The sequence below is a fragment of the Eimeria acervulina genome, genomic scaffold (assembly GCF_000499425.1).
Source record: "Eimeria acervulina Houghton genomic scaffold, Eah_scaff287, whole genome shotgun sequence".
Classification (NCBI taxonomy): Eukaryota; Apicomplexa; class Conoidasida; order Eucoccidiorida; family Eimeriidae; genus Eimeria; species Eimeria acervulina.
In genome coordinates, this window is record NW_013547931.1 from 1 (window position 1) to 17,095 (window position 17,095).

The following is a 17,095-nucleotide window of genomic DNA, read 5'->3' on the forward strand; positions in this document are numbered from 1 at the left end:
CGTACGTTCAGCGACGTACCCCCCAGACTAAGACAACCGGCACTTTGTCGGAGTGCATTCTCGCTTGGCCATTATAAAGCAGCAAGTCGCCGAGTACAGAGCAGCACTCCATAAGCAAGCACTCACAGAACGATTCCCCCCTACTTTCTAAGGCAAAGGCTGGTAGAGGCAGCTACAGTTAGCTGCTTGCTACGCACGAATCAGCGACTAAGTATATATATATATATATGTATATATATATATATATACGTATATATATTCATTGAACGCGCGAAGACAGCGACGACAAGAACAGAATTAAAGGGAGATGGCCAAAGGATCTCATGCACTATTGGCGATTTGTATCCGTGTACACCTCATCTGTATGAGGTGTTACTGGCCCTGATGATGCACGAAAGCAACAGTTGCCGTAGTTGCCTCATCGCACAAATCAATCGAAACATAATTCCAACTCATCATTACGCAGATGATGCGTCGTCTGCTGAGTGAGATAAGAACAACTTGCGAGCAGCAGGCAGTGCTTGCTTTTTCTCCTCACTAAGATCTCGTGGGATTTAGGCCTCATAGAATGGCAACAATGTTTTAAAGATATTTTGGTGTTTCCTAGAAGATGCCGCTCAGCAAAGCGCGAATACTGTGCACGTCTTTGTACTAAACATATATAATATGTATGACGTATACAGATGTATATATATATATATATATGTCCAAATTTGCAACGCAAGGAGAAGATGTAAGCGAACAGTTCCACATGGCTTAAATATCTTCTGTGCATCGAATTACTCGCAACTGCCCTGGGGGCCTCTGCTGCCTCTGGCGAAATTCTGGGATAATGACTATGGACATCTCTTCGCTGCTTACAGGGGCCACTGGTGCAGTTTTAAGATGTATTCCCCCTAAATGTTTTAAGGCAGATAATGCCTCGGTTCAGTCGGAATACAACCCTAAACCCTAAACTCAAGAAACCTGTTGTTATTGCTGCTGGTGCTGTTGTTTTTGTTCGTCTCGTCTCGTGACAAGCTCGAAAACGACAGGCAGCAAATCACGGGAGGTTCATTCTACGCAAGCCGCTTCTTTCTTTGAGACAATGCAGTCAGGCTTGCAGCACCACCGCCTGAATCTTCAAGCAAACTGACAGAAGCTGCAGCAAAGAATTCGCCCCTGACAGTCGGCAACACAAACACACCAAACAAATCAGATGGGGGAGAGGCTTCAACAAAAAGCCGCCAGCACAGCATGCCGTCTCTCTCTCTCTCTGTATATATATATGCATTTGTATTTAGTACATACACGCCCACACTCACATATGTTCATATATTTGTAGATACAAAATAAAGTATTCACGAAGGAATATGAATTGCAGGCTGCCTATGTTTGTTTACCCTGCAAGACGGCGAACTCTGTTGATCCGAGTTCGTGGAGGATCGACGCCTTCTGCAAATCGGAAAGAGCGTTGGATTTAACAACTTCTGCAACCATCTGCACAGCCAGACGCCCTCACAAACAGATATATATATCATCTGAGCGGCAAGCAAGCGAAGACAATTGCACAAACGCCAATAAGACTCCTGAACGCAGTGGTTAAGGGAGACGCCAACCAACGCTGTGCTGTCACAGCCTCAACCACCTCCTCTTTATTGAACTACTACTAGCAAACTTCTGGCCAGACACAAAGAACGAAGAAAATAAATAAATATTATTAACTGCGAGCTATTGATCACTCCTAGATTGGCGGGTGGAGTATTTGCCCCGTAGTTATTCGTTTTGGATACAAATGACTGAATAATTTTCCTACTATTCTGTCAAAATTCGGGTTTTAATATTAAGAATAAATACTCTAGGTACGAGGTTGTGCTGCACTCGCCTCCTGCAGCAGCAGCGCCACGTCCCATCCCTGATTTGTGATTTCTTCTGCAATTTCGTTCACCTAAAGAACAACACGAAACATCTCGAAGCCATTCAACAACAAGAAAGAATAAATTGCCCCGCTTTGCAGATGAGGGAATATAATAATAGACAGTAATACAGTGAAAATAATCGTAATAATTTTATTATTACCCACGCTGCTCCGCGCGTGAAGCTGAGCACTAACTGAGACTGGGGTATTTACTTCTGAAACAGTATGTGGAGCTACGAGTATCCCCCTAAATATATCTCGGCGTACAGCAGATGATCCATACACAATGGTGTTCATACATACGGAAATATCGTACTAATGCATCTTAAAGCATCTACAAATGCTGTGTGCAATCCACAAAAGGGCAGTAGTGCTACGCACCGCTTCTGGCGAAGTCGCGCAGGCATTAAGGACGCTTTGAACGACGTAAGAGGGCGGATGCTGAGGAAACGAGAAGGAAAACAAAACATGCAGAAACGGAAAATCCTAAATTCGCACAGTGAACAGCTAAAGCCACCATGCACTCAAGCGCTTAACCTACCAGTTGCATCAACTATACATATGTATATATAGCATCTACAGTGTATACAGCTTGTTATGTATGGTGCGTTAGTGAGGTTAACGTTATATATACATATATATGTATAGTGCATGCGGTGAGACAGAAAAGAGGCCTTACGACAGCAACTTCAAGAATCGCGTCTTCCGTGATCTTCTGGTGAATACCCGCTGCTGACTGCAGCACAGCATTCGCCACATTGTTCAACAACAACAACAATAATAATAATAATAATCAATTATTATCAATCATCATAATCACGCAACCAGGCCCGCGTAGGCTAATCTACACTAGAGAACAGAACTGCCCCCCTTCACCCAGCAGGCCCTCCTGCGTGCAGTGAATGTGCAATATGCCAACCTGTAGAAGATTCACAGCTCGCCGTAAATCACCAGAAGTTAAATTCATCAGCCGCACGAGCGCTGCCTCGTCAACGTTCAGATTTTCTGCCTTGCAGATCATCTTCAGCCTCTCCACTTGGGCATCGGGAGACACCTGAAAAGCAATATATTTAAACGAATGAAATGTAGTAGATGAATTAAATCAGGCAATGAGCGCCCTTTACCATATATTGAGGCCTTGTGCATTGATAAGTTACATTTACGCCTAGCGAAAACAGCGCAGGTTCCAGGAAGGTAAAAAGGGCAGCCTGACATCTGAAAAATATGGATGTAATATTTTACTGCATGAATAATAAATAAAGAATAGCCTTAATTGAAATACGTCTACTCCAAATCAAGAGTCAGCGCACAGGTTCAAAGCGATGGGGAGAACATCTGCTGAAGAGAGGGTCGATAATCCTGCAACAATAAATCTCACTAACACAACAAAGTGTAAACGGATTGTTTTTTGTATGCATGCATGCATGCAATACAAGAACGGAGGCACACAAGAAGAAAAGATATTTACAGTTCAGGAGCAGCAGGAGAGAATGCTGTAGGTGATTACAATAAGCCGATTTACAATTGTGCAGCGCATCCATGTACATTCTTGCAAATGCTGTAAAATGCGTGGAGTGTGCATGCGGCTTCGTAAAAAAATAAGAGTCAGCGGCTCTATGTACACCTCTGCGCGCAATGAATGTGGCCCACTTGTGTATATAATTACAAATGATAATAAATCGGGTATTTTTTGCAAACGCCTCCATGATGCGTCTCAAGGCCGCCTGCGCATCAGGCGTCATCATGTCCGCTTCGTCGAGTATAACGATTTTCCAAGGGGGCATTTCTCTGCAGACAAAGCACATTAATACGAGAGCGACGCTAGGAAAAATAGAAATATATGTTCAAAAATCATTAATATGTTAATGTATTTTAAGCGCATACACATATATATATATATGCAGAGTCATCAAAAACCTGAGATGCAAACGGCACAGAAGCGCTTCAACAAACGCACCTCCCCGTCTCTGGGTTGATCTTCCCCTTGGGTGTATTTGTCCTGGTGTACTTTTTGATCTTTTCGCGGACAACCCGAATGCCTGCAGTGGGTAAACAAACAACCAAAAGTGCGTATTGCAGAAACGTACAGGGGGGAGGCCCTTTTGCTCCCTGATGATGCTAAGAAAACAAGCCAACAAATGCCGCCGCACCTCTTTCATCTGAAGCATTCAACTCCAGCAGGCGGCTCTTAGCATCTTCTCGCCTGCCACGAACACCGCACAAGCAGCGCCAGCACAGGCGGTAGACAAAGTGTAGAATGGGGAGAGAGGAATAGCTGCGTTGTTGCAGGTGTGCCGGGCGTGTTGACTGTACACGAAGATATGACAGGAGTTTGCTAGAAAAGAAGACAATGTGCAGAAACGAACCCAAAAAGTTCCTTCACAAGCGCCAACGCTGCTGATGTCTTTCCCGATCCAGGAGGACCGAAGAAGAGCAGATGAGGCATCTGATCGCACCATCAACTGCACACAAATTTCTGTTGGAAATCAAAAATGCAAGTACGGCATAAGACAACACTTCTTTTAAAGTCCTGCAGAGACACTTAGCAAAACCAACACAAATACACAACCAAAAAGATATGAATGCCTCACATTGCCCGTCTCAATAATGCGGGAGAGTAGGCGCTTCGCCTCAGCCTGCTGTGAAACCTCCGCTATTTTTCGCGGGCGACTGCAGGGCAGAAAAAGCAAAAAGGTTTCCCTTGGGAGACAATAAGATATCATCGGTTTGCGTTGTCTTGCTTCACACACTCCAGCAACATAATGATCTTAGATTTTTATATTATGCATTGTATCATTAAGATTACGTACTACTTCTCCACCCATGGCCTGGAGTCGTGAGCTGTCTTGATCATTGCTGTGGCCATTCAGGGTGCAGTCACTTTCTTATTCCAGTGTAACCGCCAAACAAACCAACCGAAGCATCAGATGGCATACAGAGGATTCTTCTGTTGTTGGCACCCTGGGAAACGGCTTCGTTCGGGCTGTACGACGAGTTGGTGAAAGGTAGAAGTTGTGGCGGTATCAGATCTCGAGAGTACAGACAATTATTATTTCAGTATATTTATGGGAATTGACGCAGGACGCTCAAGGCTTAACGCAGCTGCAGCACGCCGCCCCCAGACACAGAGGGTTCTGCAACAGGCTGCTATTCACCATACGCCTCAGCCCACGTCTATCACAAGATGTTTGCAAATATTTCTCTTGTTTTGGGCAGAACTATAAACTGCAAAAACGCCGAATCCCCCATTTCAGAACCACCGACCCAAACATGGGCCACACACAAACCACCTACGCATGCGCTGGCTTGCTATGCTTTATGGGAGCTCCTGCAATGGAAATCCATAAAACCAAGTTTTTGAGTTGAAATTTTATTTATCTGTACGATGTTGTTTAATATCATTTATTTTTATGGTGCGATGCGCAGTGTCTGAATCCGAGACCTCTGAACAATTGTCGATACAAATCAGATTGTGATGTCGCAGTTGTAGCCTGGAACTTTCGTTTTGCTTGAAGTTCTCGAGATTGGCGCTACTTCAATATAAGTTTGGCAGCGGAGCCACGAAAAGAAAGCATTCTTTATTGAACTTACTAAGCAACAAAACGTCCACAACTGAATTCCCCCATGACTAGTAGTGGTGTTCCGAGCCCAATTCTGTTTTGTGCCTTCCACACAGATGCGAGCTGTGGAGCCGTGGCCATTCTCCACCTTGACTGGACAATAGAGCACTATAAAACTCAAACTTTATTTTCAAGATTACAAATGCGGCGATAACTAGACCACCTCAACGTGATTCTGGCGGCACCAATGTGCAGCAAGAGGCATCGTTCCCTTGAATAATTAACTGCATTCATAAGCCAATAGTAAGCAACCGTGCATCTAGAAAAAATTGATAAACTCCTGGCTGGACACCACTGCCACCTACGTCTACCCGCGACGCAAAACACGAAACGCGATGCAGCTTAGGGAGTGGTTTGCTGCACCGAAACAGAATATACTTGGTTTGTTGGCTGCAGGTGTCGTAGTTGGGGCAAAAGAACTTATACATATATATATATTATATATATATAATCTAGTGGGGCTGTCGCATATGTGGTGGGTCCCTTCAGTCATTTATTATTCTTGCTGGTAGATATCTCAAGGGCCTCCCGGTGATGCGATGAACAGCCAACTCCAGGCTTGACTTTGAATTTGGTGCTTCGGGAAATGAGTGTCACATTTCTCTGCTCGTGCGCAGCAACTGATGATACACAGCGACGCTCATTATCTTCGTCCTCGCATATTCAAAATTTGCTGATGCAGAATTTTTCAACGCTCAGCACTCCATCGAAAGTCCTCTTGTCCTGCATTTGGTTGAAATAGCAACCATGAAAGGCGCAATAGCTTTGTTGTCTCTAACCTTGAACATAATGATGTTGTAGGAACCTGTAAGAGACGCAAGTGATGACAAATGCTTCAATGTTCAAAGTTTCTGAATGCCCGGACCTGGTTCAGGAATGGGGCCAAGCTCAATCCTGCCTGAGCTTCCAGGAGTCAGTGTGTGCTTGTAGAGAGGTTCTCCTGAAGAGACTTGGTTGAAATAGAGCTGCTTCGCCTCAGATGACGGGACAACCTCTATCCACAGCTTCGTCTCTGTTCGAATATCCTAAGAGAGAAATCGTGTGGAATTACTTAAGTGCACCTACCAGGGTCAGAGGGGGCGTTTTCGTAAAAGAATGTTGGCCGTTGTGTTGGCAAAAAGTGCCTGTAGCGAATGAAGTCGTCGTTCATGAAAACAAAATTGAAGTGAAAAAACTGCTGCTACTCACCGGTTGCAAGGATGAAGGCAGATGTTTTCGCCTGCACATGACTGCGATCGCTGGCAATTAGGATGAAGTTTCATCCAACAAGAATCATTTAGAACATACCGAACGTGTGTGGTTGGGACAAGTTATGCGATTCAGTTCAGAGTGCACCCGTGGCTCCCCACCACACAGCACACGCTCCATGACCACAACAATCAGAAAACAGTGGAAGAAGAATGCAAAACGCATTTTGAGTATGTTGGATTCGAATGAGACTCGATGTCAGGAAAGGGCTTTGCAAGACAGGGATTTCAAGTAGAATTTGCAAGCTTGGTTCTAAACTCTCGAATGGTCACCAATCCAAGACAATGAGTCTTAATGCTTGTTGCAAGTATTGCAGCCTTCTAACCGCTGCAGGAAGCCTCAAGTGTACGTGCACTGCACAGGACGCACGCCGACGTGATGGTCTGGGAGCATCCTATCCAATAAAAAGCGCCTATATTTGTTGACGTCAGTGGAAATAATACTGCACAGGCCAGCAGATCCTCTTTAGTACCACGTAGGGTGGGTGCTTTAGTGTTTCTAGCGCCTAGTTAGTCGAACGCGTTCCGTTGCTGATGAACACCGCCATTCAAAACACCAGACGTTTCATCGGAAACCCCCCAAAAAATATAAAATTCATTGGCTCAAAAACAGCTTCAAGTCTCCCAGCAATTGTGCACAATACAGATTAAACTTTTTGCGTAGGTTCTTGCAATGCACCGCGGTACTTGTACTGCATCGTCTCGGTTCATGCAACAACAGCTCACACGAAGGTTTTCGTTCGTTTCGGTCCCTCGTTGAGAATATGTAAGCACCTTCATGAACTTTTTGAACTGTTTATTCCTGCAATTCAAAGAAAGCGGCCTCAATCAGAATGAGAGGATTTTGTTGTGGTTTATGGTGCGGGAAAATAGCCAGACATTCAACGGATGTTTCCAACGACTTCCACTACGCGTTGTTGTGCCTTCTTGCATGCTAATGCTGCATAGGCTCCTCCAGCGTAGGTAGGACGATCATCTGTGCTGCTTTGAGTCATGAATCACCTTGCGGTGACAAATTGACTGAAATTTGTAATTTAATTCGACTTGCTACGGATTGCGGTCAGCGAAGACTGCCACGAGCTGCAGGCGGGACGAGGAGCGGTAATTCCGATGCGCCGAAACCTTCTCAGTCAGAGTGTCGATCTCTAGCCTTTAATTTTTCACTTCTTGGTATTTTTCCTCGCCTCAGTCGTGTCTAACTTGGATCAGAAGATGCTCTCGGAAGAGGACGGAGGGCTCCTCCCCTTCACTCAGCCACTTCAGTGAACAAACACAACCAGTGTCGTTCCCTTGAGCCGGAAACCTGAACGTACTCAACAGCAAAACAAGCATTTTATGCCCCGCCGAGAACTGAAGGCAGAAGCTCTGCTCCTGCGTCCCCAAGGAGCAGCCGGTGCTGCTGCTGCTGCGCTAGAGAAGCAACGCTCGGAAGTCAGAGCGAGTGGTTCGCACAAAAGGCAGGTCTCCGCTGCCTTAAGCCTTTTGGTGTAGTCTGCATGGTATTCTGAAGCTAAACATGGCTGTATTGTCCGACAAGGGGTTGACGTGTAGCAACTCCTTGTGCAGGCAGCGCGACTTCCTCCCCTTCAACTGCAACAAATGCGGCAAAGTGGTAGGAGATGTATCAGCTTATTAGCTGGTGCACTTGCAGCAGTCGTGTTGTAGCAGCTTTCAGCTGGCTTTTCTACAGACTCTGCCTCTGCTGGAGTGTAGTCCTTGCTGCTGGCTACTCGATGGTGAGTGAATTCTCCCTCTACCTATGCAGCGTTCCACTTTTTGTTTTTTATTACTGCTCAGTTCTGCTTAGAACACTACCTACCAGATGATCACTCGTGTCCAAGGAAAAATGCTGGAGACCGTCGGGTGTACATCTGCCCCGAGTGCCTCGAAGTCATAACGCTCGTGAGCAGCTGCAGACCAGCAGTATTTATTTTTAAGTACTGAACACATACAGGGTAGCTTTGCTTTAACACTTAGACATACTTTACTTTTCGCGATGCATTCACTCCTCTTTTCTGTGGTTGCTTCCCCAGAAAGAGTTAGAAACAGAAGAAGGAGCAGCAGGGCGCCACCGTCCTCAGTGCAGGCCGGAGCTGCGGGGTCAGAGGGAGCAAACAAGAAAGGGGAGGCATTGCCCAGTGAAAGGATGCAGAGAAGTAAGCTAACAGAAGCTAGGGGCTTCTACAAGACATTATGTTCTTGCGCTGGGTTTAGTACCTCTTCAGTTTATCGACTCGATATGTTCTGGTCATTTGCCTTTTTTTACTATTTTGCTCATTAATTCCGCCGTTGTATGATTCCAAACGGTGGAAAGGTTTCAGGGGCCCTGATTAAGTGCACTGATCCGCGTATTGTTTATTTATGCTAGTCCCCTTAGCATCTGGATGCAGCATGAAGATTGTCTGTGTTGCAAGCTGCACTTGTCTAACTTTTTGTGTTTGGGCTTGCAGCGGCTTACGCCGATTTCAGCTATTAAGTGCCCTCATTGTCAGGTAGAGGTCTGCATTAAACACCGACTGAAGGAGGACCACAACTGTGAACTGCTCCAGTCAAGCAAGTCTGAACGGAAGCGAAATTCGCTGTTTCGACAGCTTTCGTCGAGCGCTTCGAAGGGGGTGAAGATGAAGTGGCATTCGGAATCCACGACCAATTCTGGTAGGACGCATCATAGTTGCGGTATGCAAGTACAGTGATCCACCAGAGTGTTAAACTGTAGGCCGCCCACTGCACACTCTAGCTGTATATACCATCCTCAATCTTCTTGCAGATGGTATCCGTTGCATTGACGGGCAAGTCCGCAACAACTCCTCGAGAGAAAATACACAACCCCTTTGCACTCCAGCCGCTGCAGTGTGCGAAGCATCACTAGTAGGATCGCCACCAGGTGAAGGCTGTGAATGCGATGTCTATGCTTGCTGGTGGCCAGCAGGCGTTCAGAAGGACCGTAAGGTGGGTGAATAACGTGGCTGGGCTCGCTTCCTGTTCTCTCAGCATCTCAAAAACCTAAGGTAAGCTGTTGTGAAGCCTTCTACGCAACACGATGATGACGCTGTTGTTGTATGCATGCGCTGCGCAGGAGAAGAAAGGCGGCATGTGCACCATCATGTAACTGCGTGCTGAGCAAACTGTTGCTCAGCTTAAATGCTATGTGCTCAACTGTAGTCCCACAGCATCAAAAAACCAAACTTCTGCAAATCTGCAGTTGGACCCTCCTCTGACGCCGCAAAGGCGCCCAGGGAACTCCCGAGTGCGGTTTTCGAACGCGCATACACCTTCGATTACTAGAGCTTTTTTAAACCAGTGAAACTGCAACTATTACTACCGGCACTTGCACGTGGATAGCTGTCTGGAGAGCCGTGACCGCTACCTGAGAGCCCGTGACTAGCGAATCATCATACAGACGCCCCGTAGCTGTAAAGAAGTAATATCAATTTTCGGGAATCAGTGGAAGTTATCACGCGCTGCTTCACCGCAGCACCAATTAAAGTATCGCCGCTTGCACAATACGGCGAAAATCGTTGCTCTCGCATCAAGTGTGATGTGGGAGAGACAACGGCGAATTCTCGAAGAATTGTGCCCAATGCTATTCCACATTAACGCTTGCAATGCAGTACGCGATGGCGGTCTACAAGAATACATGCAGGCATATCATCTCTGCAGACCAATCTTCAATGTTCTTCCTTTCTAATCGCGTATGGACGTACGCATCCGATTACAGCTTGTCGTAGTAGTGGTCGAGAGGGGGAATTTCAGGTTTCAAGTGCTTCCTCGTTCGGATGCCCTGCACGAGAGCCTCCATCTTGCTGCCCTTCTCAAGCGGGTCGCCGTTGAGGCAACTCCAGTGATCGAACACGCACTGAGGGAAGGCCTGGCCCGAAGTCGCAGCACGCAGGGCGGTGGTGAACCCGAAGGACTCGGCGACGGGGAGGTATGCGCGAAGCACCACGAGAGGATTTCCTGGCTTGCTGTCCTCCTCGAACACGTGTCCACGACGCATGAACAACACAGTGTCAATGCCTTCCATAGAGTCGCGAGGCACGGAAATGTCCACCAAGAACATAGGCTCCTGAAGGCGAGGCTGTGAGACCAGCTGTGCGGCGTACAGCACACGACGGCAAGTGGGCATGATTTGACCAGCGCCCCTGTGAATAGCATCAGCGTGCATGGTGACGTCTGTCAGATTGAAGCGGATACCACGCATGTTCTCCTCGCATAGCACACCTTCCTTGCTTGCCCACTGGAAGGCAGAGTTGCAGTGGTCCTTGATTTCGTTGAGGTACTGCACACCAACCGTCATATCGACGAGGATATTCGGGCCAGAGGTTTCGGGGCCGAAGCACCAGATTTTCATCGCGTGGTTTTTGTCGAAGTCGAATTTTTCGCTCAACTCGTTGGCGCGTTCCTTGGGCCCATCCTTTGAGCTTATCTTTCCGGTCTCGATTGCCTCAGGCAGACCCTCCGGAAGAGGCTCTGCTGTCATGTACAGCCTATTGTGCTTGTTAGGCGACTTTGACAGGCACGTCATAGACGAAGGAGCTGTGACTGTCTCACGGTACGACACAACGGGGTCCGAGACGATGATGTCGATCTGGGCGTATTCCTCCTTGAGATCCTTGAGGCAAATCTCCACGTGCAGCTCACCGCACCCAGCAATGATGTGCTCTCCGCTTTCCTCAGTTGTGCAAACGACCAGAGGGTCGGACTTCGACAGACGCTTCAATCCTTCAACAAGCTTCGGCAGCTCCTTCATATCTTTCGGTTTCACCGCGACACGCACGACAGGCGAGACGGAGTACTTCATGTCGGCGATGTTGTGTGCTTGGTCATAAGTAGTGAGGGTTCCAGACTTGAGCAAGAACTTGTCAACACCAACAAGGCAGCAGGTGTTGCCACAAGGCACATCCTGCACCTGTTCAACGTACTTGCCCATCATGATGACTGTACGTTGGATAGTTTTGATAGTCAAATCCGTCTTCTCCCCAGGTACGTAGTAGGGGCCCTGAATGCGCACCTTCTGGCCGGTTGCGACAGTGCCGGAGAACACACGACCGAAGGCGTAGAACCGCCCTTTGTCTGATGTGGGCACCATTTTGCTCACGTACATCATCAGGGGTGCGTTGGGGTCGCAGTTACGAATGCCGTTCGCCGCCTCGTCGTCCTTCGGACCTTCGTACAGAGTGTCAACACGGTACTTCTGAGCCTCCCAAGGAGAAGGCAAATGACGGACGATCATTTCCAGCAAGCAGTCACCAGCTGGCAGCCATAGCTGCATCACGCGCTTCAGAAGCGCCTTGCCAGTCAGGTCCTTGTCATCACCCTGCATGCAAAAGCACGGAGAGGCAGCAATGTATATATACATATATATATACATATACATATATATACGGGTCCTAGTCGGTCTATGCCGAAGCCATGGTGCGAAGCGAACCTTCAATTCGATCCCAAGAGTCGTCAGCATTTTTTCGTATTTGTCCTTCTGGTCGTTCATGATGGTGGAGAAGAGCTTGCAGATGGGGTCCATGATGAACTGGCAGAAAGCACGCTGAGAGCCTTCAGTCTGAGTCCGTGTCCACTTCTTCTCCTTTGCGTTGTAGAAGTTGTTGCCCCAGAGCCGCTGCATCATCTTCTCCTTAGGCACGTCGAATTTGGCCGCATACAACTTTGCGAATTTCTCGATGGTGAATGCCCATCCGTGTAGACCAGAGCCGAAGGACACCGTTCCTTTTTCGGGGAACACTTGCATGTCGCCGATGTTCTCATCGCTGCAAGTCGAAATAATGACGTTTACGTTCTCCACGTTGCGCTCAAAGGTCAGGTAGATCTCCTCGGGGTCCATTTGCAACTCCAGAAGTGCGCGATCTACCTTGTTCACGTGCAGCACAGGTCGGATTCTCTCCTGCAATGCCTGGCGCAGCACCGTCTTTGTTTGCACGCAAACACCATCAACGGAATCCACGACAACAAGAGCACCATCAGTAACACGAAGCGCGGCAGTGACCTCAGAACTGAAGTCGACGTGTCCCGGGGAGTCGATAAGGTTGATCAGGAACTCCTGCTCGCCCTTCCCATCGTCTAAATCCTGCTTGAAGTACAGAGAAATACCCGTACTTTTAATTGTAATGCAACGCTCCTGTTCATCCGCGCGCGTGTCGGTGAAACGCGCTGTTCCGGATGCCTTCTCGGAAATGATACCAGCCTTGCACACCAAAGAATCCGTCAAAGTACTCTTTCCGTGGTCGACGTGGGCGATAACGGACATATTCCTAATATTCTTAGGATTGCCCATAATCTCGCGCATCTGGTCCACTGAAAAATTCACCTGAAACAAGACACAAACAGGGGCACATCCTGGAAACTGATGCTCACGGAATCTCACTACCAACAAGATGCAACTCAAAACTTGCTTTTTTAGCTTGCATGACCCATCTTCAAAGCAGAGAAAAGGTGCATGCGGCACATCCGCTGCATGCAGGAACACCACCCGCTGACTTTCTGCGAAGCCCCACATGAAGAAGGCAAACTGAAACTCTACTGCCACCTATATGGCCCGTAATTGCAATAAAGAGCCCCTTAATTGGCCTTCAAACCCACAGGATAAACTGCATCGTCCCACTGTCAATGAATGCACCGGTGGAAACACGCCCCCCACAAGTTACAGCACGACGGCGACGGCCGTCTCCATGCATCGGGAACTCGTCGAAAGACAGTTTTGTTGGAATACACTAAAATAAATTCAACAATTAAAAGCATGAAGATCATGAAACGAAATACAAGCATCTCAATACATCGTGTTACACAGGGCGCTCTCAATGCGCTGCGTACCATTTTCGAAAGCGGGCGACGGAGAGGGGGCGGCTAGAACCGAAAGGCGAACTTGAAAGGCAAAATCTTTTTGCCAGACTTCTCCCTAATTAGAACAGAAAGAACGGCTGCGATAGACAAACTGCAGGATTATCAGTGCAGCAACAGCTCACGAAACGTGGGGACGCCTGTCCAGCAGCTGGCGGCAGCGCAAAGGGGCTGCGTGTGGGACTGGCGGGTGGCAGCAGTTCCCTGTGCTGCCTGGTTTTGTCGGTTAGGCGCCTGCCTAGTAGTGCGTTAGTTTATTAATTAATTAAAGTTGAATTAACTACAGTATTTTCTTATTGATGTGGATGGGTGGTGCAAAAGGAATTTTTTACAGGCTTGGTGATTGCGTTGGCCTCGATTCGAAAGCACGCGTGCTGTTGCATGCAGTTCTGCTGTTCGCTGTTACTCATCTGATATAAATATGTCCCTATCGATACTTCCGGCTTGTATGCGGGTTTTTCTTTTTATGTTTTTGTCTTTTCTGTCAACGCAAAACGCTCAGCTGTATAGGCAGGCGCACAAGCGTCGCCGCCTTGGGGGCCTCGTAGCGTGCTAACGAGTCCCCGGTCATAATCCTAGGGCCCTTGCGAGCGGCAACCGAGTCAAAAAGCTCGATGCTGTATTTCCTAAGAGACCACTGGTTAAACTTCCCTCCCCCCCCCACGTTCTGGACACAGCGTCCCAAGGGCCTACAGCCGGTCGAATGGTGGCTGAATATGATACGTGTTGCAACGCACCTCCTTGCAACTGATGCTGCAGAGGTACTTTCAAGCAAAGCTGCCCCACCCCCCTTTTCCTGTTTGTATTGACACTTTAGACTGTTGTTGTACTTCTGCGTGCGTGCACACTACCCATACACGGCAAGCGTTCATGTACCAACTTCGACCAGACCATGCAACACACAGTGTTAGTGCATGCAGCATAGGGGGCTTGCATGGGTGGCTTCTCCCTTGGAACAGGAGGTGCAGCAAGAAGTTGTGCTTCTGCAACTCTTGACACCATATAAATCCGCCACCGGCCTATATTTCACAGCTCCCAGGGCGAGTCCAAATACTTTTTGTAGAATTGTATTGACTCTGCTGCAGCACATGAAGGACCCCGGCTAATATCGAGGGCTCTCGTCACAGGCGGCGTGTGAAGGCCTCGAAAATTTCGCTCTCTCAACATCTGAGGATCGTAAATCATGCGGCTTTATTACCCTTAAGAGGGACAAAACTGCCTGAGTTATGCACAGTTAAACGTTTAGTGAAGAGCAGGCGCAGACACATGTATGCATATGTCACAAAAAGATGGTTTGGTACTCTACTGCTCCACCTGATTGCTCTGGGAGCGTCATTTAGATATATATATACAGGAGGAAGCAGTTGGGTGAGATATGATAAATCGCTGGCTTTACGAAATACCCAAGTGCTGGTGGTGTTTAAGAATGTATTTTAGTTGAAAGGGGATGACAGGGCAGGCACAGATTACCAAAATCCACAACTGTCCGCAATTCTGGGGCTCACCAGAGCCTGTGGCGTAGGGTTTTTCGCTTAGGCTTTACCAAGTGTAGTTTGTAGCTTGACATCTAGGTTGACGAAATGCTGCTCCTCTGCCCACCCGCCACTTATGAGAATGAACCTGCAGCATTTGCTACACCATGCGGCTCAACTGTTATTATTGCTTGCTCCGACGAAGCAGAAACGGTTTATTTTTGAACCCTTCAGCGGCGCCTCAAGTTGCAGCCTCGGAAACACATGCATGAGGAATGAGAGGTTCAAAACCCCAGTAGTTGATTTTCTTCTCATGACAGATTTGAACCTCACCGGTCTCTTCTACTGATGTACCCACAACGCCAGCCGCCTTGCTCACTTAAAGCGAAATAACCCCGCCTGTCTTTATTGAGTACCGGGCAAACGGGATACTGAGAATAGGGAAGTGACATAGACGGGGGCAGGCAGTAGGAGCATTCATAAATGACTGGAGTTGCATGCACTGGCCGCCTAAATTTTATCCTACACGAGCTGTGATGGTTTTACAAGGACTGCGATACACATAGTCAACTTCTGCCATCAGACGCGAGGGTAAGGCATATCTGCCCCCAAGAGATGAGGGAATGCGTCTTCAATCAATCTGAAAGTGTTGACCAAACACTTTCAGATTATACCAGCCTTCGTCGGTTCGGGAATTCTGAGTGCCGCGATAATGCGTTGAACTGACTGGCCCAGTTAAACTGCACGAAGTGAAAGGCATTTTGAGTTGATGGTGCAGCACCTGATTGCCGTTTCTTCCAGATTCCCACTGGGGTAGCTGAATTCAGAAGATCTTAGTGGTTTATCGCAGTTCTGAAACGAATACAGGTTTCCGTTTTCATCCAACTTTATGAATGTGCGGTTTCCCCTCCAGTAACTCCTTTTTTTAGGCTGTTCAGGTTCAATGTGCAAACAAAAGCAGCAAATTGCAGCAATTCAAACACGGCGGAGGCCCGACAAAAGGTAATAATGGGGTAAGCGCTCTAGGCTGCCTGGCCTGAAGTCTAGCCAAGGTTCCATTATTTTCCTCTGTCTAAATACCGAGGAGGATGAAACAAAAATAGGTGAATGCTGGTGGATCTACATTTCCGGGAAGAAGCCCATTTATCGTTCCTTATTGGCTCTTCCCACTTTCGAATGAACAGCAATCCACATTCTGTGGAAGAAGGTACCGAGAACCTGACAAACCAACTATCGTCTATCCGATGGCTTCAAGCCAGGTGCTAGGCCCTCCACGAGTTCTTTCGTCGTGCAGAATTTGCTCCTCAAGTTCTCGTCGATTACGTAAATGCGGGACTATGATGAGCAGCTAGCTAGCTAGGTCTGTGGGAAGGCATGCACATACGCTTTTGATGCGTAGACGCAGGTTAGACAGATACGCTTGGGTGTAATGCCTAAACAGCTTTGAAAAGATAGTTGAGAGGGATATGCACGAACCTGCGTATTGAACGGATGGCGCCAAAGCTGTTTGCACTATGGGGGAACGGGCTAGCGTGGAACGCGAATATTAAACACAAAAACTAACTAGTTTCTCCAAAGTAAAGGGCAAATGATGATCCAAATTCAGCGCTTCCGCAGCACTCGGCTACACGAATTCCGCTTCTCTCAGCTGCAGCGGTTAACGCAACCGTCGATTTGGCCCAGCGGTCTGCCCTCTTGAAGTGCAGGCACCTTGCCATTTGGAGCGGATTTACAATTTTCGTTTGTTTTAGTCGATAAAGGGATTGCAAGTAAGCTTTGAAGGGGACATTTAGAGTCGTCGTTCCGCTTGACACGGTGGTATGGGATATGCGCCCGATGAACGGACCACAGTGGGGCTGACACTGCATTACTAGCGTCGTTGGCACTGCGTGAAAGCGACAACTCTTCCGCATCACCTTTTCCCAAAAACTGCAATGTTCTCAGCTCACAGCAGCTGAAAGGACTTCTCAAGAGGCTTCACACACAGCAAGCGGTCGCGCCCGAGCACTA

The 17,095-nt window shown here is 47.7% G+C and overlaps 3 protein-coding genes across 3 annotated transcripts; all 3 read right to left on the bottom strand.

Annotated features, from left to right (window-relative positions):
• Positions 1 to 1,093: 1,093 nt before the first annotated feature.
• EAH_00030820 (replication factor C small subunit, putative) lies at positions 1,094 to 4,343 on the bottom strand (the record flags this gene model as incomplete). Its single annotated transcript, XM_013392453.1, has 10 exons — positions 1,094 to 1,161; positions 1,383 to 1,479; positions 2,279 to 2,338; positions 2,577 to 2,633; positions 2,817 to 2,951; positions 3,208 to 3,256; positions 3,548 to 3,685; positions 3,855 to 3,936; positions 4,048 to 4,100; positions 4,264 to 4,343. The coding sequence occupies 10 exons, from the start codon at positions 4,341 to 4,343 to the stop codon at positions 1,094 to 1,096; spliced, it is 819 nt and encodes a 272-aa protein (XP_013247907.1).
• Positions 4,344 to 6,359: 2,016 nt separating this feature from the next.
• Positions 6,360 to 6,885, bottom strand: EAH_00030830 (hypothetical protein, conserved; the record flags this gene model as incomplete). The annotated part of the gene is made up of 4 exons (XM_013392454.1): positions 6,360 to 6,529; positions 6,583 to 6,641; positions 6,706 to 6,746; positions 6,805 to 6,885. The coding sequence occupies 4 exons, from the start codon at positions 6,883 to 6,885 to the stop codon at positions 6,360 to 6,362; spliced, it is 351 nt and encodes a 116-aa protein (XP_013247908.1).
• Positions 6,886 to 10,476: 3,591 nt separating this feature from the next.
• On the bottom strand, positions 10,477 to 13,589 carry EAH_00030840 (elongation factor 2, putative; the record flags this gene model as incomplete). Its single annotated transcript, XM_013392455.1, has 3 exons — positions 10,477 to 12,081; positions 12,193 to 13,083; positions 13,587 to 13,589. 3 exons carry the CDS (start codon positions 13,587 to 13,589, stop codon positions 10,477 to 10,479), a joined length of 2,499 nt encoding a protein of 832 aa, XP_013247909.1.
• Positions 13,590 to 17,095: the final 3,506 nt, after the last annotated feature.